General features: G+C 40.8%; 2 protein-coding genes across 2 annotated transcripts in view; one reads left to right on the top strand and one right to left on the bottom strand.

The window, feature by feature from the left end:
- pabpn1l (PABPN1 like, cytoplasmic) overlaps positions 1–22628 on the bottom strand; it is a 299018-nt gene that overhangs the window by 97303 nt on the left and 179087 nt on the right. The window lies entirely within an intron of this gene.
- acsf3 (acyl-CoA synthetase family member 3) overlaps positions 7013–22628 on the top strand; it is a 30428-nt gene continuing 14812 nt past the window's right edge. The window contains exons 1-7 of the mRNA XM_033991922.2: positions 7013–7066; positions 7500–8269; positions 9065–9220; positions 12705–12859; positions 13748–13893; positions 20761–20858; positions 21046–21172. Of these exons, the coding sequence (XP_033847813.1) occupies positions 7556–8269; positions 9065–9220; positions 12705–12859; positions 13748–13893; positions 20761–20858; positions 21046–21172 (1396 nt within the window). The 5' untranslated portion in view covers positions 7013–7066; positions 7500–7555. The remainder of the gene's footprint in view (positions 7067–7499; positions 8270–9064; positions 9221–12704; positions 12860–13747; positions 13894–20760; positions 20859–21045; positions 21173–22628) is intronic.

The raw sequence follows: 22628 nt of genomic DNA, 5'->3' as shown, positions 1-22628 counted from the left end.
GATAAAAATCAAACACTTTTAATACACTTTTAATACGAGTAAACATTCAGAGACATTTAGAACATTTTTGCTTTATTAAAAAGACTTAAAAATTGATTGTTTTTTGTTTTGTTTTGTTTTTTATCCTTCAGTAACAAACCAACAAGGCAACGTCCTTCAAGTTGAATTAAAGTCGTGGCAAACAGGCTTTTTATTTCCATCTATTAACAATTTTGACTTGATAGTTTGCTCAATTATAAACCGACAACAGAATATTCAAACACGCGGAAACGGTTTGTGTTTCTGTGCGGCAGATTCTCTTAATGTTATTTCAAAAGACGGCAGTAACTAAAACTAATTGCATTTCCATATGTCAACATCCATTCATATGCGTTTCATCTGTTCGCTCAGATAAAGCAGGTGTAAATATTGTCTTATGTACCAAAAGATACAGTTAATCTCTTCTGAAACTCCACGCTTAAAGAGAACCACAGCTAATTAAGCACACACCAAAACAAGAATACATTTTAATATTGATCCTCGTGTCCCTGGTGCATTGTCTCTGTGTGTGCGTTGGTGTGTATGTGCGGGCAAGTGTATGATTATGAATATTTTAAGAGCACATTTAACATGGCGGAGCTGGAGCAGGGGCTCGGTGAGGGATTTGCGCCTACTCTTCAGCTAATGACCCCGGGCGCTTCCAGCAAAGCTTCTTCATATTTTAAAGAAAGTCGATAGAGCCTCAGCCCAGTCAGCAGCATTAAGATTCATACAGACGCCACAGGGACCCAGAAAAAATTAATAACACGCGTGTCTAACAATCCTTCCTGCGATTTAGCCGAGCACCCGAGCTCTCTGCCTGAAATGCAAAGTAGTAATGAACGCGCAGATAAGATAAATTCAGAACACGCAGCTCCTACCCTCGAGTCAATGTGCAAACAAACTCCTTTTCCTTCATCCCGATTTCAACAAACGCATCCAAAGGTATTTCAAGAAAACGCTGACAACTTACGGCGCTCCAGAACACTTGTCCTTAGCTCGTACAGTCTCGAAGCACTTTCTCGTCTTTATTTTGTGATTAGATTCATCAATATACGTTAATGAACAAGGTTAAACTATTGTCTAGACTGGGAACGTAATTGTGTTGCAGCAGAATGTGTTCACGGTTGGCAGCGTTCCATGTCATTCTATATGAGTGCTCTTGAAAATAGCATTGTCATTTAAGATCAATGTCTCGAACTGAAAACAAAGAGACACTGAGACAGACGCCATATGCATTCATTAATTGAGGAGTGGGTGACTTAATTAGTTAGCTAATTAACATTGTGCTGTGTTACGAAATGCGTGTTGTCGAACAGCAATGGCATAATAGAAATAGTGGGTTAGTAAGTGTCTAATGTATCGACTTATTATCATTTCTGCAGTTTAAACATTAGAAAACTCTTTAAATTACTGGATAATCTCATTGAGTGCTGCGAATTTCATTTGAGCGACGCAGCATTAGCATTAGCGTTACTGTTTGCGAGTCGTCTTCGTTCAACTTCCTTCACGTCACTACTGAAATCGTGATAATTTGTGACGTTTTTCTTTAATCGTGTATTCCTGACGCACAAAGAAACCGTACCGTTGCTGAAAAACGTAAAGATTGAAACATACTGAGAGAAGGTGAGCGTCTGTTAAACGTGAGATACATGATATTAGCGTGGCATTAGCGTGTGGTGTCCTCTGGTGGGCCTCCCTGTGGGGACATGGCTCAGCCCCGTCCTGGTCCAGACAGCATATGGCACTGTCTACAACAGAACAGCACCAGCAGCACTGACACCACCCAGGCCTGTGTGTGGAGACGACGTGAGTCACACTGGTATGACAGAAAACAGAGCACGCACCAGGAAAAGAGTCAAGAGGAGAACATATCTGTGTGTGAATTTAGTGAAATATATGCGTATGAATGTACAAAAATGAGAAAATTATCCAAAAATGAAAGCACTTACACAGTATCGTAGATTTCATGAAGGAGTAATTTTGTATTTTTATCTATGTGCACATTTTTATGAATAACTGATATTAGGATTTCATAATTCAGATGCACAAAGTATTTCCCAAAGTTCATTTATTAGATTTTGTTATGAGTTTTCTGCATTTCAGAGACACATGTTGTAGTAGATTTGACAAGTTTTTATATAAACGCTCCACACATTCTCATTCATTATCTCCTACTTTCTGCTCAAAGAGACGTCAGAGAATGATTTTGGGACAGTCCAGTGACACCCGCTCATCTGCAGCATCCATCCATCCATCCATTCATTTTCTTCCTCTTATCCGGGGGCATCAGTCTAAGCAGGGACTCCCAGACTTCCCTCACCCCAGACACGTCCTCCAGCTCCTCCGGTGGGACCCCAAGGCGTTCCCAGGCCAGCCCAGAGACACAGTCCCTCCAGCGTGTCCTGGGTCTTCACCAGGGCTTCCTCCCAGTGGGACGTGCAGAAAACTCACAACAAAATCTATAACTTATTTTACCTCTGAAATTCACGCTATTTCCCAGTTCCTAGTTTTTGTTTTGTTTTTTTTCACTCATCAGCAGCCACGCATTGCTCTGATTGGTTAATGCACCTGTCAATCACACCCATTGCAAATCACTGAGACAGGAAACCTCGGTAAGTGTTGCATAAAAGCACGGATTCTTGGCAAACATTGTCCTGTTGTGTTGTGGACATTGATAATTTCCATTCCATTGATATTCTAATGTTACTACAAAGAGGTTATTTCTGCAAAAAAGTCCAAATGTTCCACGTTGTTTGGCCTGAGAATGCTTCATAGTTACATGGTTTACAGTACACAGCAGTGTTACTGATCTAAATTACTGGTGACTGCGGACGTCCCGACTGTCTGTCTTGCACCACACTTTCCATTTCCATGTGTAGGAGTAAAAGGGAAAGAAGAGGATCAATAAGACATTAGCGGAAAGTCATCTGAAAACTCTGGAGTGATCTAAAGCTTATTACAGCTGGGAGCTAAGGAAGTTGGAGATCATTTATTTAGGGTGAGTTACTTTAAGACTACTGTTATATTAAATTTATTCCATCCATTTGACCATGCTATTGAGAGAATGTGTAAATTACAATAACAAGCTGCATTTATTTTATGCTTTTTACAACCACAATGTAAAGAGTTGGGACAAGATGTAAAGTGTTAGAAAAGACAAAAACCTTTCATAAACAATAAACTCTACTGTATATAAACATTCCTCAATATGTATACTGATAATAATATTCATTATTTCTTAAAAAAGTGGCAGTGGGCGTCAGGATGACATAAGAAACATCTGTTTGAAACTCTCTGTTTGGAGACAATAAAGGCTTAACTTTTGTCCATAAACATTAAAACATGTTTGCAATTTTCAATTTGAACCTGACGGAGACACTTCTGAAAAACTGGAACAGTTGTTTAAAAACATTTTTATTGGGTGTCTTCATTATAGTTAGATCCTCAAACTGCACTATTAAAAGCAACATACAGACTAAACATAGAGTTTACAGTTTCAGTGCACAATCCAGTGGCACTCCAAACAATGCAGTCCCAGACAACAGCCTGGTTGAATCCTCCGGAGCAGGGTTGTGTCCAAGGCCGTGTCGGGGCTGACATAAGCAGCTCGTGAGCAGCCGTTTGCCCATATGTGCCTCACGCCCCACTGTCCCCAGTGGGTCCTGGCGCACTGCAATGATACCATCTCATCTGCCAACATGGAGCACTTGGACTAAACAACCCAATTCCTCTCTGCTTGGCTTATTCTGGACCTCATTGGCTTGTGTTTTAATTTGCAAAGATAGAGAAGCCAGTTTGTCAGCCGTCATAAGTCCAGTTGGACGATGGTGACGATCTACCTCCAAACACTTCACATTTCAGGAGCAAAATAAATAATGCATTTGTACAAACTGAAGACAAAATACTGTGGCTGTAAAATGACACAGATTATAATACGGCATCAATAACAGAAGGTTTAATAATCACAAATGTTATAAATGAAAAAAAAAAAAAACAGAAAAAAATAAGACCAAATAAAATTGTTCTTCTAAATTATACTTAATTAAGCGATGACATCATCAACATGAGACTTAGCATTGCCATTCTGAAAAATAAACTTGATTTATATCAAGAAGATCTACTTTACATTCAGAGCTGGGCGGGTGTTTAGGCTAATTGAAGACTGTTGTCCAATTACAAAGGTGTGAGTCCTTGAGGCCATTATTGATGATGACATATGCCACAGGAAGCAGAAGTCCAGGATCATATGAGCGCAGTGTGAGCAGGTCCTGGGAGGCTCGCTCACATATGTCTGGGGCTGAAACAGTTGGACGTGGCCGAGGGCTAAACTGGGTCAGACTGACACAGATGGAGACTAAACTCCCACCGGCTCACTGGCACATGACTAATACAGAGAGGAGTGAGCTGATACGAGCCTGTCTGCCTTTCAGAATATATCCAATCTTATCTAAACTTTACTATGAAAGTCAAGTAGGACAAATGCACTACAAGGAAGACGTTACTGTATATTTTATTGGCCCTGTTTTTTTTACATTTGACCCATTCTTCAATCCTGCTGGGGGAACCTGTCAGGAGCAGTAGAACATCCTTCACCACATCTTCATGGTCAGTGTCACCGAGCTGGAGGATCTTGAAATGCGCATAAGAGGCTGTCCATGTCTCAAATCTAGGATCAGGTATTGAGTATTAAGACATTGCATGACTGTAAAATTAAGAGAATAAATAAAACTGTCCATGAGCTGCACCTTCAAAATGCTAAATAGCTTTAATGAGAATTAATGAAAATAATTAATTATGTTTAATTATGAAAAACAAATCTGTTTTCATCAATATTATCATCATGAGGTTTAAGTAAAAAGACATGTTTTGGTTCACACTGTTGAACAATGTCTGTGAAGGTCATGTTGGAACAAAGCCTCTATGCTTTTGTCGAGTTATAAATATGTCACAGATTAAATGCAGTGAAAGCTTCAGGGAAATGTCCTTGCTCGTCAAAACCTCCATTAGAGGCAGAATGTGAGGCAGTAATTGGAGAGTTGAAAGGTCACACATCCATTTGTTCAATTTAAAATAGAAGGTAAATTCCATTCAGTGTGTTTCCTATTCACATGATTCAACACAAATCTCAAACCAAAGAAAAATCAAAAGTTGTAGTGAGGTCCGGGTTTGTGTGAAAGAGCACACTGAATAGATGCGGAGGCCATTCATGTGGCTCTCAGACGCTTTTGTGAGTCTCTGGACAGAGGTTATGTGAACACTCTTTCCTTTTACAAATCTGACCTGCCAGCTGCCATTTGACTCTATTTAATGTACTTTTGACTGGACAAGCCACATCCAGAGTCTCTGTTGAAACAGGGTTAGGGTTAGGTAATCCTTTTCCTACCAGAGCGTAACGTTTCATGGGGCAGTGGCCTCCTGGTCCTGGGTGAAACCGTGCATTAGTCCTTGGGTGGCATTGCTGTTGGAGCCTGTCATATGTTTACAGAGAATCTCTTGGATGAAAGTCAAGTTTGCAGCTGCAGCATTGGAATAATTCATTGCATGTCTTTTACCCAGGAGGAGCCACAGGTAGTTGATGAAGTGGCAGTGCCAAGACTTCCAACTGGTGAAGACGAAGCGCAGCTGCCGGGAGTCAGCGCGGCCAGATGCCGCTGCTGATGTACCATGTGTTCCAAGCAGGGCAACAGTGTGTTTGTGTGCGAGCTTCGGTGGGAAGGGAGAGAAGGGAAAGCTTGCCAAGGCATTCACACATTGATGCCAACCTGACACATGCTCGGGTACTCCCCGCGGTTTGTGCTAGCATCGTACCCTCTTTGGCGGATCTGTCGGGGGTCCCTCTCTTCTCCTCTGTCTCTTTTTTCCTGATCCAGTCCTTTGCCAACGTAGGAGAGGCATCTGCTCGTGGTCGTCCTGCCAATATGGTGGAGGATCCTTTCAGGTGGTTTAAGTCGATGTTGACTTGGCAGCAGGCCATGGCACCAAACATAAATTCGATACAATGGGTTTTCTCCATACCTTTACATTGGCTCTGTGTGGTAGTCTGCTAAATAGCTATAAACAAATGTGTGTAAAACCCATTTTCCCATTCATGATCCGTAATCGCTCACCCTTGCGACAAAATGTGGCCGATTTCCAGGACACAATCCCAAAATTGCGCGTCGTCGACATCTAGTTTTGGTTCTTCTTACAACGATCCATCGAGCCAAAACGCGGCACCACCATCTGCACCTAAAAAATGTTAACAAATAAATGGTATTTGTAGTCATGTAAATTCATTATATCCCAGAAACATCCAGACACTAGCTGCAGGAGTAGCATGGCATCCCCTTGAATAATGTTTTCCCCAGAAACGAGAGCGAGTGGTCTTTGACGATACTATTCCTGAGAGTGAAGGGGAGATCTCTGAAACAAAGGCTGCAGTTTTGTTAGGAACATGCCATCACCGTTCACAGTGTAGGGGGTTTGGGGAGGGAAGTGAAAACTTTTTGAATGTGTGCCATGTCTGTACCATTCTCTCATCTAAGGCCCGCGAGTGCCAGCTGGCGGCTGATTGTGCCCACTTGCACTGTAATGATCATACCAGCCAAGCTAGTTGGCACGCTACTAAACTTATGATCTCCAGCCAAACAGCCCCATATGTAGTAGATAGATATTTTTTGAATACCAGGATAATCGACGCCGCAGTTCCGTGAGTTTATAAACATAAAATATACAACTTATTGAACACTAAGGTGAAATTACAGAGCTTGGCGTCAACTATAATGATTAAAAGATTAAAGTTAAAAATGCTATATTTAGATTGATGCTCTGTATAAGTATGCAGTACAATTACAACTAATATTGTTGGTTTGTCTATTAGATTAATCAATTACATTTGGTAATATAAAAATAAATAAAATAGATTGCTTATAATCATTTCTTCCTTACACCAGTTTTTATGTGCCGGAACTATTGGCTCGTGTCTTGTTTCACTGGGGACCGTGAATCTGACGCACGGTCCGTCACAGAAACAGGACGTACCGGCTTCTTGTCTTACTTTTCCACGGTAAGGGCTTAAAATGTTGTTTATTTCACTCTCATGCCTTTAAATAATGTCGTATACATTTTTTTCTAGGACAGGGTTTTTTAAAGTCGTGCAGGTGTCTTTTATTTTTGACATAGTTCCTGTTTTACCGCTTGTAACCTTGATGTTGACAGTTCAGCGTTTCACCTCTATTTAGGTTTTATTTTGGTGTATGTGTCAAAGTGGTTCATTTATACACCATAACAATAACAAATTATACATCGTTATACATTACCAGACAGTCAGTAGAAAACAAATGAAGTATGTGTCAGATCAATGTCTTTCTTCACATAGTTTGGGTCAGTTATTCTGTTACTGTAATAAAAAACAAATACAGACTATTCTCAGTTGTGTTTTATGTTGTGTTGCTTTGTAATGAGGATTAATTGTATCCGTATTCTTTAATTTGTTACAGACAAAAAGGATTTCCTGATGGAGCTCTCTTGATCAGTGTGGCTCCGTTCCTCCAATATGTCATCAGCATTTGGTATTTCTGCTGCTTTTTTCCACTCTTTGAAGCGCTCATGCACTCAGGGGAAATTCTCTCATAGAAACCATTGTCCCTGGAAAACACTGACCTGGCTCCTCAAAACTGGAGCTGTGAGAAATGCTCATAGATGGACAACAACGGCACCAAAGTCAAAGGGCCCTGTATTTGCCCGGGCCGCCTCATATGAAGACAAAACTGCAATTACAGATGACAGCGGCGCTCACAGTTATAAACAACTGTACAGCAGCAGTTTGTGGCTGGCAGCTAGAATCAGGGCTGCTCTCGGTTGTGGCACAGGTGATGTTGGTGGTAAACGAATCTCCTTCCTGTGTGGCAATGATGCGTCCTACACAGTAGCACAGTGGGCTGCTTGGATAAGTGGTGGGACCGCGGTTCCCCTGTACAGAAAACACCCTCCATCTGAACTGGAGTATATCATTTGTGACTCCCAGAGCTCTCTGCTTGTGGCTGGACATTCTTTTGCTGATAAACTGGAGCCTCTGGCACAAAAGTTAGGTCTTCCATGTTTGGCTCTTCCACCAACCTCTAACCTCAACAGTTTAGATGAGGTGGATACTCATGAAAAAAGTACGATCGATGATTGGAATGAAAGGTCGGCCATGATCATCTACACCAGCGGGACCACGGGACGTCCCAAAGGAGTACTGCACACACACCGCAGCATCCAAGCCATGGTAAACAATTCAGTCATCAGTAGATAACTGTTTGCAGATTGTTAGGTTCTCATTAAAACTACCTATTTATTAAGAAATATTGACAGGACTCGTTTAATCATTATTAACAACTATAAAGGCTCCATAGTGTAACTATTTTGGGTGCACGTGCACCTAAAATTTTGTTGGGTGTGACTAAAAATTTTCCTTGTGATGAGGATCTGTCAGGTGCATCTGAAGGTGAAGGATGTGACCCTCACGTGGCAGCTGAGCTGTGGTGCAATAAGAAAGCCCACATCAGCTCTCCACCTCTCCCTGCAGACGCCAGAAAAGTGGAGAGTCCTATTATTATTATTATTATTTATTAAATTAGTAAACTTACTTTTAGGTGTCAGTATTTACTTAAAATGTGTGCACCCAGGGAAATTATGATCATCATCATCATTCTTACAGAAAGAAAATAAAAAGACTCCATTAACCAACAAAACTGCACTTAGTTATTTCTACTTGTATATTCATCACATATACTTATATGATCAAGGGGCATGTTTAGTTTTTCTCTCTTTTTAAGATTCTACCAAATAATTCTCAGCTAGCTAGAATTGCAGTTTATAAGAGGAAACAGTTAATAGAGTAATATGTTACTAACAAGTACTCGTGCTGACGATACACCCAAACGGCTGACTGCAAAAAATAAATAAATCAAATCATTTGATAATTTTGGTAGTTTTGATAATTTTCCTTTTCACTGGACTTATTGAAGTAAATACAGATACTACAGTTTACTGCGTGCGTTTTCCTGTCCTTCATCCACAGGTCCAGTGTCTGGTGTCTGAGTGGGCGTGGTCTAAAGATGATGTCATCCTGCACACTTTACCTCTTCATCACGTCCACGGCATCGTCAACAAACTGCTGTGTCCGCTGTCCGTCGGTGCCACCTGTGTCATGCTGCCCGAATTTGAGCCTCAAAAGGTTCACGCTCTATTTTATTTACACTTTCATTCTCAGCCTGTGCAAAAGTGACTTCAAGAGAATCTTAATTCAATTAAAATATATAATAAACCAACAAACACTGTTATTGAGGTAACAGTAGGTGAATGTAGTTAAAAAGTAGAAAGCGGTTTTATTTACCACTGCATTGTGAAACTATGATTGCGACTATTTAATACTATTTATACAATTGATATAACACTACTACCTCTGCATTAAGAGGATGAAATATTATTTTTTTATTCATGAATTAAATTAACATCAACCATGGGGCTTACTGAAACCACCTGACCACCATAAAACAAATGTGGTGTGCAGTACTTTGGTATTGCACCTTCAGCTTCCATCTTGCTGTGGGGTGGGTTACTCTAAAAGCCACTAGAACTTTCTGCCGCTCTTTTCCATAAACACTGTACTCCATAAAAACCCATATTTATTACTGAGGGGAATATATTCTCTGTAAAACATTCTGGCATTTTCCTCATCCCCTCTCTCTTTCTCTCGCTTGTCCACTCTCCCTCCCTCTTTCTCCCTCTCTCTCCTTTTTGCTCTAACAGTTTCTTCTCCTTCTCCTACTTCCTCTCCTTCCTTCCTTCCTGACTGTCAAACTAAGTGTTTGGGGCTCAGTGATGAATTGCCCTGTGTGGCTTTGTATCTGACCAATGCCGACTCACGGCAGGGGCTTAAGCAGCAGATCAATCGATGCTCTGACATTGAAGGATGATGCTGCTTGTTTGGCCCTTAGAGGGAGGGGGACAGAGGGCGCTAAGTGTGTCTCTGGACGTACATGGAGCCTCGACTTTGCTGGACGAATAGTGTGGTTTCATGCTTCCATTTGTTCTTTCAAGGTTTTGCAGCATATTGGTCATGATGTAAACAGGCTGAACATATGTATTTATCAACTGGGGTATTGCTTCACCATACGAGCTATCAGTATGCTGCTGTTATCCCTGACCTTGTGCACTGAACCACTACCCCCCTCGCTCCGTCTTAGAAAAAGCCTTTATTCTCCTGCTCCTGAAGTTACAGTACATTGACGAAGTGATCGATAGTCTGTCTCTTCTATCCCCTCAGATCTCTGAAGGGTAGCCTAGGCAGCAGAGGCCAATATTGATCTCTCCTGATTTTGCCTCTAGATAGTGACAGGAATTTTCAGTGGAAGAATCGTGATCTACTAAAGAGCAGATAAGTCTATTTCAAGTGTACACGTGTTGCCTGGGAAAACCAAGTCCTCAGAGCTTAAGGATAATTTGTATTAGCTTTTTTTATTGTTTAAAATTGTAGTTTTTTTGTCTGGTTATTGTTACGATATTCTGCAAAATGAGCTGTAACACATTGCACTTGTATTTTATGATATTATTTTATTATAATGTTTTTCAATTGAACGTTTTTGGTCTTTGAATTGATTTTAGTTTTGGCAGCAAAATGTGTATAATTATAATCAAGGCAAACTGATATTTTTTTCATATTACGTAGTTGTTATTGTTAATCCCGTTATTATAACCAACATAATGCAGATTAACACATCTATTTATCGTAATCCAGTGACACTTATATACACATTATAGACCTGTTATTATACAGCAGTTCTCCGCCCTCCCCACAGTTGTTTTTGATGCGGTCCGTGGTTCTCCTTTGCTCTGCACGCTCCTGTCCCTTTGGTGGAGGCCAACACTTTGACGGACATAAATTGCCTTCCTCTCCCCTGCAGACCGGCCAATGGTGGAAGCGCTCCACTGCACTTGATGGACACCAACCAGGAAGCTCAGGCCATGCTCACTTAATAACCCCTTTTCTCTTCTTTATATTCTGCGTACAGGTGCAGGCAAACATTTCAGATCGTCTTATAATTTTATTGTGAGTAATAGTTCTGGGGAGGATGATTGGACTCTTGTCAAGTTTAATTATATTTCCTGCCCATTTATTTTGCTTTGTTTGTTTATTAAATGTAGACGATGGAACAGCAGACTTTAATAGAGTGCACAGAATGGATAATAGATGTGTATAGAAAGAGGTGACTCAAAGGAGAAGTTTGGAAATTGGCCATACATTAAGAAGGATGTGGTGGTATGTGAGAGGAATGAGTATAGGCTGCGTGTGTGTTTTTCTATGTGAGAGACAGAAGCTGAGGCAGTCAAGCAGGAAATTACGAAATTGAGAGCGGGGGGTAAGTGAATATGAGATGGGACAAGAGGCAGAGGAGGAAGATGAGGAGACATAGGGTCAAGAGATGAAAGCAGCAACTGAAAAAGAGCAGTTGGGAGGTAAGAGGAGGTTTGAGAGTAGAGGTATACTCAGGGTACGTAGACGGAGCGCGGAGGAAAAGCGTTGGTCTCTCCGGGGGTTCAGACCAGACTCTGAAAAGACTTTCACCTCCACTTAATTCATCCAGCCTCTTCATGGTTTCCTGCCGTAGAGCCAGACTCCAATGAGATGAAAAAAAAAAAAAAAATCAAATGTTTTTTTTCAGTTTTAATTTCTTGAAGAAAAAAAGAAGAAAATCATATCATACCAAAAAAGTCCATTTGTTTCTCCAAACCTGCTCCAAGCTGCAGTTAATGACTGAAGATTGATTAATTGCTCACTGCTCAGCTCTAACCGCACATCACAAACGGGAGGTGCATGGTTGAATACACATTTTTGCATAATTGCACATAGCATGTGCAAAAATAAATTGATTTGTGTTGTATTGTGTTGTTAAGATAATATAAAAAAAAAAACTATAGATTAGGTTAGAAATGCTTTACAAACTTTAACATCTCATATCAGTTTGTTTTGTGAGCTCACATCTGAAACACTGACTTTGACTGCACAGTGAAGGGCGGGGCAGATATTTCAGTGCACTATTATCCTTGAATGCTTAATTAAAACAGTATTTTTACATGAGCATCACTTGTATGTTTCTGTGCATAAGCTGTAAAGACATGTGTGATGTGGAGGCAGAAGTGGCTCCTTCAGCTGCAGACACATTTGTCACAAGTGTCCGTTCAGGGCCCTACAGCACTCTGGGTTTTCTTCTCTCTGACCTTTACAAATCTTGGCTCTTTCCTTTGCTTTTCAGCAAAGGTTTGACAGCTTTTATATGAGCATTGCTGTCCAGATTTCACTTCAAAAACACACATTTCTGTATTCATTTAGAGTTGGTTTGATAAAGTAATTTGTTTGTACATATTTAAGACCTAAGATAGATATTTTATTGTTCCCCACAGCTAAAAATAACATTCATGGTATAAATGACAGACATATTTGAAAATATAAAAATATATATTTTCCCATTAAACTATTGAATTATTTATTTTTGACTTTAGTAAACCTCTGATGTACAGCAGCTATGGACGATTTGTGATTGGCAGAGCATTGAAAACAGCCATTCTGTTTGAGAGGATTGTTTGTCTTTATATTTTAGTGCTTACTTGTGTCTATTACAGCTCATTTCATAAGCTCGGCGTGTCTGTGTGTGCTGCAGGTGTGGGAGAGGCTGCTCAGCTCCAAGGCCCCGCGGGTGAATGTGTTCATGGCCGTACCGACCATCTACTCCAAACTCATCCAGTATTATGACCAGCACTTCACACAATCTCATGTCAGGGACTTTGTCAAAGCCGTCTGCAAGGAGAGGATCAGGTACAAGCTCATAATCAATATCAAATATGCTACAAAGACATAAAAGACTCCAGAGACCGAGTACAAGGTGATTCATCTGTGTTTGATGTTATTTTATGAAATATCACTCATTAATGATGTGAAACTGTGGTACATCTAGGACTGGTAGTACTCAAACTGTGGTACATCTAGGACTGTAGTACTCAAACTGTGGTACATCTAGGACTGGTAGTACTCAAACTGTGGTACATCTAGGACTGTAGTACTCAAACTGTGGTACATCTAGGACTGTAGTACTCAAACTGTAGTACATCTAGGACTGTAGTACTCAAACTGTAGTACATCTAGGACTGTAGTACTCAAACTGTGGTACATCTAGGACTGTAGTACTCAAACTGTGGTACATCTAGGACTGTAGTACTCAAACTGTGGTACATCTAGGACTGGTAGTATTCAAACTGTGGTACATCTAGGACTGTAGTACTCAAACTGTGGTACATCCAGGACTGTAGTACTCAAACTATGTGGAGGCTGACATCTTCTTGCTGCGAGGTGAGCTCAGATTCCCATCAATCCAAAACATGCACTGTTGGCAAAATCTTCTAGTTAAAGTTGTCCTGACCAAGACTAACAGCCTGTTTAATCTAAAAAAAATAATAATTCTAATTTAGTATCAGAATAACGATATATTCCTTTCCTTTCTTATATAAATTTCTTTACTTGTGCAGTTTCAGTTTTGTTTTTGAACAATTAATCACAACTTTGACTTTTTTTGTTCCATTTTAAAGCAGTTTTTTTTTTTTTTTTTTTTTGCACAAAGATAACCCAAAGTCTATATAATTTAAGTGCACCTCCGTTCCCTCTATTATCACATACCCAGTGGTTACTTTTCTTGTCTCTGATGTCCAGGCTGATGGTGTGTGGCTCGGCGGCTCTGCCTCTTCCCACTCTGCGGCGCTGGGAGGAGATTACCGGGCACACGCTGCTCGAACGATACGGCATGACAGAGATCGGCATGGCACTGTCCAACCCACTCAAGGGCCCACGCATCCCAGGTACGGAGCCCTGACAGCACTGGATATTCTCTCCAGATGAAATGGAAAGAGTAAAGATGCTGTTCTTGACAAGTGCATGTTGGAATTTGAACATTTATTTTGCTCTGAAACTCAATAAATGCACCACAAAAAGAGGGAAATTTTATGTTTTGCAAAAAAAGATCCAACATTCAACCCAAATATCCTCTGCCTCTCCTTTCAAATCTGCTTTAAAGATGCACTGAGATGCTATTGCTTCGCTGGAATTATCCAAAGAGTCGCTTTTCTGTCTCGTCTTTATTCATTTGCAGCTGTTTTTATTGTCCTGCGTTCACTGCGGCTCCAGCGACTCTAATCACGCACGTCCCTGTACGAGTAATCCGAAATATTGCAACTGTAGTGGGACGCAGGCGGTGGACAGCCCCTCGTGTCCCGCCTTCGTAAATCGCTTCACAGAAATCAAGCAATCACTGACAAAAAACATAATCTTCACCAGTATTAGAGACCTTTATGTGAACTTTGGTGACCTGTCGTTTCACATTTTGTTGCATGAACCAGTGTTGTGTTTGTTTCTGAGACATTTTTACGCACTGCACTGCCTGATGTGATATTCACTTTAGATGGATATGACGTGGTTTGGAAAGGCCGGTTCTGGTTGTGCACGTGTGTAGTTGTATGAAGTATAAACGACATGTGAATTTAGAACAGAAGAACTTTGAAAAACCTCTTTTTTTACAATTTGCTTAGACCATGTAAAAATGTTACTTGCCTGTATCTGCCATAAACCAAATGCAGACATGTACAGTTTTGTATCATTTCGAGGAGGCATTTTAACGTTGCTATAGAACATAATTATAACTCAGCCTAATAGTGGACGACTTCAATGTGCACAATACTAAACGGTCACTTCACCAAACAGGTTTCCAGATGGACTGCCCGGGAAACCCTCACTCATTGACTTGGCATTAACCAGGACATTAACCCCTGAGATATTTTCCGGTTTGACTGTCTCTGCTCCACTTTGAGCATCAGATCATGGTGTCACTGAGGGAACTTTCACAGGCCAGACTCACAACTAATACAACAGAAGCACAGCGAGCGCATGGGCCTAATGAACTGTCCCGTACAGACTTCAAACATTTATCTGACTGGGCACAAATCTCTGTGCACTTTTACATTTTTATGCCATAGTCAGATCCACATTGTCTTGGTTTGTACTCAAGAGACCCAGTTACATTCCTCAAACTGCAAAAAGCAATTACCTTTTATTACAACTGAATTCAGAAGAGAGACTATTAAAGCAAGAATGCTGGTCAAACTTCAAGTCATCAAACAGTGATCAAGACCTAAGCACTTACAGAAAAGCCAGAGATGCACCAATATTCTGCACAGTAAGCTCAGAAACTGGTGTAATCTCTGCTGTGTATAAGTTCTCAGGCATCAGGAATGTTATCACAGCTGCAGTTATATGTAAATAATGCTGCAAAAGCTCACATTTTTAACCACTTCTATACCATCAGAGGTTTTGATTTAGAACCGTTTGATTGTCCTTCACCCCAAATACACCAAAGCTTAATCACTGACGTGTGTATATCTCCTGACTGTGCACAGTAAACTTAACACACTGGTTGTGAACATAGTGACTGGGCTTGATTCCAAATATTCTCCTCAAAAACTGGACTTTTAAACTGACCCTTGTATTGACCCACCTGTTTAGACTTTAAATCAATGCATCAAAACTTTCAAACTCTGGAAATCTGTATGTGACACCTACTTCTAAACATAAGGGAGATCGATAAAGGCGTCTAGGCCGATGTAACTCAGCTCCTGCACTGGAAACATCCTGGAGAGCTTTGTAAATGACAGACTGACGACTTTTTTGCTGGAAAATATCTGATATAAATATAAATATCTGAGCATCAAGTTGCATTTCTGCCTAAACATTCAACATTAGTTCAGGTGACATTGGACTATAACACTTGGTTAAAAGCTGTAGAAAATATGGAAACTTGCTTAGAAGTATTTTTGGACCTAAACATCCACAGTGCAACATTCTGCACAAGCCTCTGTCCTTTGGTATCCAGGGGAAAATGCTTGGATGGATTCTTGACTCCTTCAGCAATCACATGAAAGAATTGGGTTAATTTGTTCTCCATTACCAGTGTAATCTGGTGCACCTCAAGGCAGTGTCATCGCTTCAACCCTGTTTATTCTCCTTTTGAATGACTTCTTGTCTGGAAGGTTTATCTGTGTTATTACCCTAAAGTGTCAAAATTACACTGGCCGCGTGCGCAATTTACACAATAATGATAATGATAATCCAGTGCACATCCAGTCTTGGCACGTGTTTGAATTATGCCCTGCATACAGCAACGAAGTTTAAAGTCTCCAAGACTGTGTGTTTATGTTTTGTCTATTAGACAACCAGGTCATCTTTGAGTCATAATATTTACTTCTTGAGTAACACAAAACACCTCAGTGTGATATTCACAAATTACTTAAAATGTAAGTGTCATGTTGAAGAAATGTGTAATGTGGCTCATATGAAGATCTTTATTAGATCTTGGGGAGATCTTTATTAGATTTTGGGTAGATCTTGGGTAGATCTCGGGGTAGATCTCGGGTAGATCACTGCTGAGGGCTAATCTGTGGTGCAGGAAAGGCTCTGGTGAACTGTTTGTAAATCATCTGCAGCGGCGATGCATGAGCCTCATTCTCCACCTGCCGCATGGTGCCACATTACACCAGAACACTACAGAACACTACAGAACACTACAGAACACTACACTACAGAACACTACAGAACACTACACTACAGGACACTACAGAACACTACAGAACACTACACTGCAGAACACTACACTACAGGACACTACAGAACACTACACTACAGGACACTACAGAACACTACAGAACACTACACTACAGGACACTACAGAACACTACAGAACACTACAGAACACTACAGGACACTACAGAACACTACAGAACACTACACTACAGAACACTACAGAACACTACAGAACACTACACTGCAGAACACTACACTACAGAACACTACACTGCAGAACACTACACTACAGGACACTACAGAACACTACAGAACACTACACTACAGGACACTACAGAACACTACACTACAGAACACTACACTACAGAACACTACAGAACACTACAGAACACTACACTACAGAACACTACAGAACACTACAGAACACTACAGAACACTTGGCTTGAGTAGACACAGTTTTGCGCTGGTATGTTTTGTATTTAAACTGTGCCATGGGCTTCAGCAGCTCTGAGACGATATCAGGCTGAAAGTCCAACCGCACAATGTAGGTGAGACACCTACGTGTTCCCTGATGGGACACTGCCCAGTGCTGCCATCTGCCTGAGATCATGTCTCACTCTGGCAGCGAGGACGCTCAGTGAGTTGAATCCTCCTCACAGTTTGTCTCATTTTAGATTAATGGGTGAATTCAAGGAGCTTCAGAGACACAGCTCAGGGACGAGGGGACGAGCGTTTGCAAAGTTCCCTCTGGAATAAGAGGAGAGTGGAGGAGGTCACAGGACCACAGAGTTTAGCATTTTAATAATTGTTATGTCTTCATTCTGTTTTTTTGTGTATTTTATATATTTTACATGTATTCAGATTCTTACTTGAGTGGACTCGCCTCTCCACAGATCTGACCCGTAACTTGGCCTGGTGTCATCTCCTGCTTTCTCCAAAGATTTAGATAAGTTTAATGCCATAGTGTGCAGCATTCAAAGCAAAACAATATCATCTCCATGGAGACCAATACGCGGCCTACGCTGCAGCAGAAAAGTTACATAATGTACTTTTATGTCCCTCAGAACTAAGACGATAAGAGCAATGAAATTATGGCATAATTATAAAATGCAGGAAAGATACGACTCACAAATTAATGATGGCAAACATTTCATTAAGTCATAAAGAGCCATTAAAACCCTGAGATAACGTATAGCTTAGATTAACACAATTATCTAAAATGTTTATCATGACTCCAGAGAATTACCACTGTTTGTGTTGAGTAATTAGCATCACGTAACATACGACCTCTGAAGAAATGCAGAAATTATGATTATCAATCAACAAACCTGTAATTTGTGTTTTTCCACCGTAATCAATTTGTTTTCCGTTCACGTGCAGAGACAGTTGTGATGCAGCTGGCAGAGATGTGATTACAAACCTTCATGAAAACACTTATTTTTTCACGGGTCGAATTTGTTGATGTTCTCACGTCGGCCACAAGGGGTCAGTAAAGAAACAACTGTCATGTTTTTGTTTAGTTCTTTTGTGCTAATTAAGGATTTCTTGTTGGATTCCAGGTCCGGCTGATATATCTTTAGATTGATGGTTTAAAATCTTGTTGATGGAGGCAAATAAAAACAAGAGTAGCATTAATTAGCAGCCTCATTAATGTAATTACTGATTAGTGTTTCTGTTTTTTCTGTAGTTTCTCATTTATCATGTCCTGACACTTTAAAGGTGCACAATTGTCTCATGGAGTTAAATTTTCCACAGTCATTTATTTAATTACAGGTGTTTTTTTGTGTGTGGCTGCGTCTCCACAGATCCTCCACCAGAAAAGTTACATTTTTGTTTCTTCATAACTTTTTACACTTGATTTTATGACCACAGAAAAACGTCACAAGGCTGGTTCAACTTTTTTTTTACTTTATCTCTCATTTCAAGTCCTAGCACTTTGCATCCTGTTCCTCCACATGTTTTTACGCTCGTCATTTCTCACTGGTGGAGTGTCAAACCAAACCCCCAAATCCCAACATCACCTCCTCTGATGTTCACCAAAACAAAGTTGACGTCTGGAAATGGGGTCACACGCACACTTCTCATCTTCTACCTTTCCTCGCTCCCTTGTTCCCTTCTCGACTCTCCCTCCCACTTCCTGGTGATGCTAATTAGCCTCGCAAGTGGTTTGGGTAATGCCCCGTGCGCGTGTTTTGTCGAGGATATTATTGTGTTGCTCTTGTTTTGCTTGTCAAGTTTCTCAGCATAAACTGCGCTGGCTTTGTTTGATTTCTCTCAGATGATTATTAAGAATGGCTTTGAGAGGTCTGCGGTTGTATTGATGTTTCCACTGCAGAAAAAACATTTGAACAAGGTGTGTGCGTGCGTGTGTGTGCGTGCGTGTGTGCGTTTGTGGGGGGTGGGCATCGTCTGTGCCTGTTTGAGTCAATGCGTTCCTGTCTTGTCTTTAAGTAGGTTAAAGCAGATCAATAGCAACCACAGGAAACACTCTCTGAAGAGCAGTGGAGACTGGAGAGGAGTCCACACAAACACACGCGCCTTATTTTTGTATCTACACTCGCCATCAACTACATTAGCTGGGATCTTAATACTTTAATACTTAATCTTTTTATTTTTTTCTTTGAGAGGATGGCATCAAAGCGTCCTGAATTTGTTTTAACAGGTTTGGAGCAGATTAACAATTGTGTTTTCTAGGTCACGTTGCCCTTGTTGAGATGTAAATATGTCAGATCCCACTTCCATCTTATTATTAACTCTTAGAACCGCAACAAACAATTATTTTCGTAGCGGTTTCTCCTTTTTCCAATCAGTAAACCAGTTATTTCTATTGTACACAGGTGAAATGCATTCATATGTTACAGATAAAATCACAATTATTATTATTTGTCATTTTGATTTAGTCTTTGTAATTGATTTTTGGCGTGTCTTTACAGTCCGTATATTTCAGATTTGCACAATTATTAGTTATTTTTTGAAATATTGAATCCTCACTGCCCGTTGCAATCTGCCCGCTGTAAAACTGTGTGTGCAATTTCAAGTTGTGTGTCATTTTATCTTGACAAGACAGGAAGAAAATGGTGATGGGAGGAAGAATGTGCAGTTCCCAGAGTTTAGCTACAAATGGATTTTTGAGATTTTTGTCAGTGAGGGACTAGAGGCAGTTTTTGTCATTTTGTCAGTGGTGAAACGCCCACGAGGCGAGATTACACTGTGCACACCACTTCACCCCAATACAAGAGGACTGACCCTGGGTTTAGCTGGAGTTATGGGCTCTGACATGTGGACTTTCAAACTTATAGAGTTTACTGATTTAAGGACAATGAGATTCTTCCAGCTTATTTAGTTTAATGACAGTGCTTTTAAATTCAACCCCCAAAGCAACTGGGGAGACATATTATGCAGGAAATAATTTGCCTTTACTTATCTACTTAGTCAAGTGTGTAAATTGACTCCTAAATTGAAGTTTAGGCTGTTATCTTTTACAATTTGTCCCTAATTTCTGTATTAAGTCTCACCTGTAGGAATCAGTGCTGCACTTTATTGGACTGGTTGACTGGAAAGTGACAGGCATTGCCAATCAGGGCCAAAGTGGATTGGATCAATATAAAGTAAGAAAATTGCTTTCTAATCAGGGCTTGACCCGCTCTTCTCTGTGAGAGCAGTGGTCTGTGAAACGGCATAATTGCTTCAAGGCAGCGGTGCAGACATATACCTTTAGAGAAAAGGCTCACGACTCACAAAGACCTTCCTTTGTACCTCCTGGTTATAATTACTTTACTCACATTTTCACACAGCACAAATTAAAACTGCAGGTTATTCCATTATGTACAGGGGCTCTCCTGCACTGCCTTCAGCTATTCTTTTAATAGATCAACTTAAACATCACCGCAGAATGATTAATGAAGTTTGCCCTTCACGTGTTTAGAATTGAGTCTAGTTCAAAATGATCATCCCACGTTTATGTTTGTATCATTGTGCTTTGGTAAAAAGAGTTGTCACACACTCAGGGGTTTTGTTTTATTTATGAAGCTCAGTTTTTCTCAGTTTTATGATGAAGTAATAATATTAATCTGTTCACACATATGTTTTGCCTCCAGGAGCTGTGGGTCTTCCTCTTCCTGGTGTAGAGGTTCGCATTGCCATGAATAACTCTGTCAGTACGACCATTGCAGAGGGAAACCACAGAGAAACTCAGGTAAACACTAAATATCTGTGTAAGAGTTTGGTCTGTGCAGTTTCCTATGTTCTTAAAGGTCAAATAAAGTTAATATTTGCAGCAGAGTAGGTACAGAGATCCTAAAAATGAAAGTTAAACATGTATTCACAGTAGTTTAAAGCTCCTCTTACTCCGTGACACTGCAGTGATCTCACGTCTGTCCCAGGTGCGTCCCGGGCTCGAGGCTAAAGAGGGAGAGCTCCTGGTCCGTGGAGCGTCTGTCTTTAGGGAATACTGGAACAAGCCTCAGGAGACCGGCGAGTCCTTCACCGCCGACGGCTGGTTCAAAACAGGTACTCCGCTCTCTGCCTCTGCAGTTACACACATCACCATTAGCACTAATTGTTCTGCAATGATCTGTTACGAGCATTTACAAGAGTAGGAAAGTTTTGTGTAATTGATGATTTTGCACATTTAAAAAAAAAAGAAGTGGGCTGTCGTTTATCAGTTACTATTCCACCATCTCAAAGCAGTCGTCAGTGTTTGCCTACTCTGTTTTAACGATACCCAGTGTGTTATTACTCACACATAAACACAATAAGTTGGTGATACAGTGTGATTATCGTGGGCTGTTGTATCGAGAGGATTTTTTGGTGTTTTTTATTAAATATTTTGGTGACAGCAGTGTGATTTTGTTGCGTATTTAGCGGAAGGAAACTTGTTTATGCAATTTATTTGATATATTTAGCGGTTCCTGATATATTTATGGATCAAAATGGAATTAAAATGCACATATATCGGCCATATCGATATATTGTACGTCGCATCGAATCATGTGGGTACTTTTCTAACACATATGCAACAGGTGTGCAGCGTTATGAGGGAGTGATAAATGGACGCTGTGTGTTTTTGGTGCTGCGGGGCATTTTTCCTCTTAAGCGCTTGTGACTGCTCTGGGCTTTGCGGCGCTTCTTCTCTCTGTCACTTCAGTCTGCGTGTGGCTGCGCTCAGAAAAGCTGCCTCTCCCCACAGTCCGGCACTTTTGCCACTGCACCCCCCCAAAGGAATCCGTCTTAACTGCCGAGCCACTGGGAGCTCCGCGTTTGTACGGAGGGAAACTTCAGATTGTCACATAAAATAAAAAGCGCCGCAGGCAAAAGAATAGCGGAAAAAGTTTGAATTATTGAGTGTGGGCGTGCGGTATAGTGGAGGGGTTAGATAGAGCAAGGCAAGCAGGGTGACATGCAGAGTCCCAGAGAGAATTGAGACAGCATTGGGGAGCTGGCGGTGGTCGGGGGAGAGAGGGAAGCAGGGTAGAGTGTATTTAATTGGCTTTACAGGCTAGAAGGACAGCAGATCCAGAGCCCAGCATGCCACTGTCACACTCCATTACAGCCAGTGGCCACATAATGAGAGGCAGTGCAATCAGCTCCCCACAGACTAGAGCCTCCAGCACAGACACGAACGCACAGTGCAGTGGAGAGCGAGACGAGGAAAAGGAGCGTCCACACCGAGTCTATCCACCTGTCTATATGTCCCTCACACACACACAGCCAGTGAACACAGCAGCCAACTTCTTTATTCTGAGAAATAAATGTGTTTCTCTATTGTATACACTCTCCAAGTCGTTTAAAGATACATTTATAACCTGCAATTTAATCTGAATCACTGTTAATGGCAAATGTGCTATATTCAAATTGTCCAAGAAGATTAAATACGACGTCTCTTTGGTTTTGAGTCGTGCATTCAGCTTTTAAGCCATTGAAACACATGACTACCTTTACATTCCCTTCTTTAGATTTTAAAGAA

Source organism: Periophthalmus magnuspinnatus, chromosome 3 (genome assembly GCF_009829125.3).
Source record: "Periophthalmus magnuspinnatus isolate fPerMag1 chromosome 3, fPerMag1.2.pri, whole genome shotgun sequence".
NCBI lineage: Eukaryota > Metazoa > Chordata > Actinopteri > Gobiiformes > Gobiidae > Periophthalmus > Periophthalmus magnuspinnatus.
The sequence above is the reverse complement of the archived record's forward strand: the minus strand, read 5'-3'. Positions and strand labels throughout refer to the sequence as shown.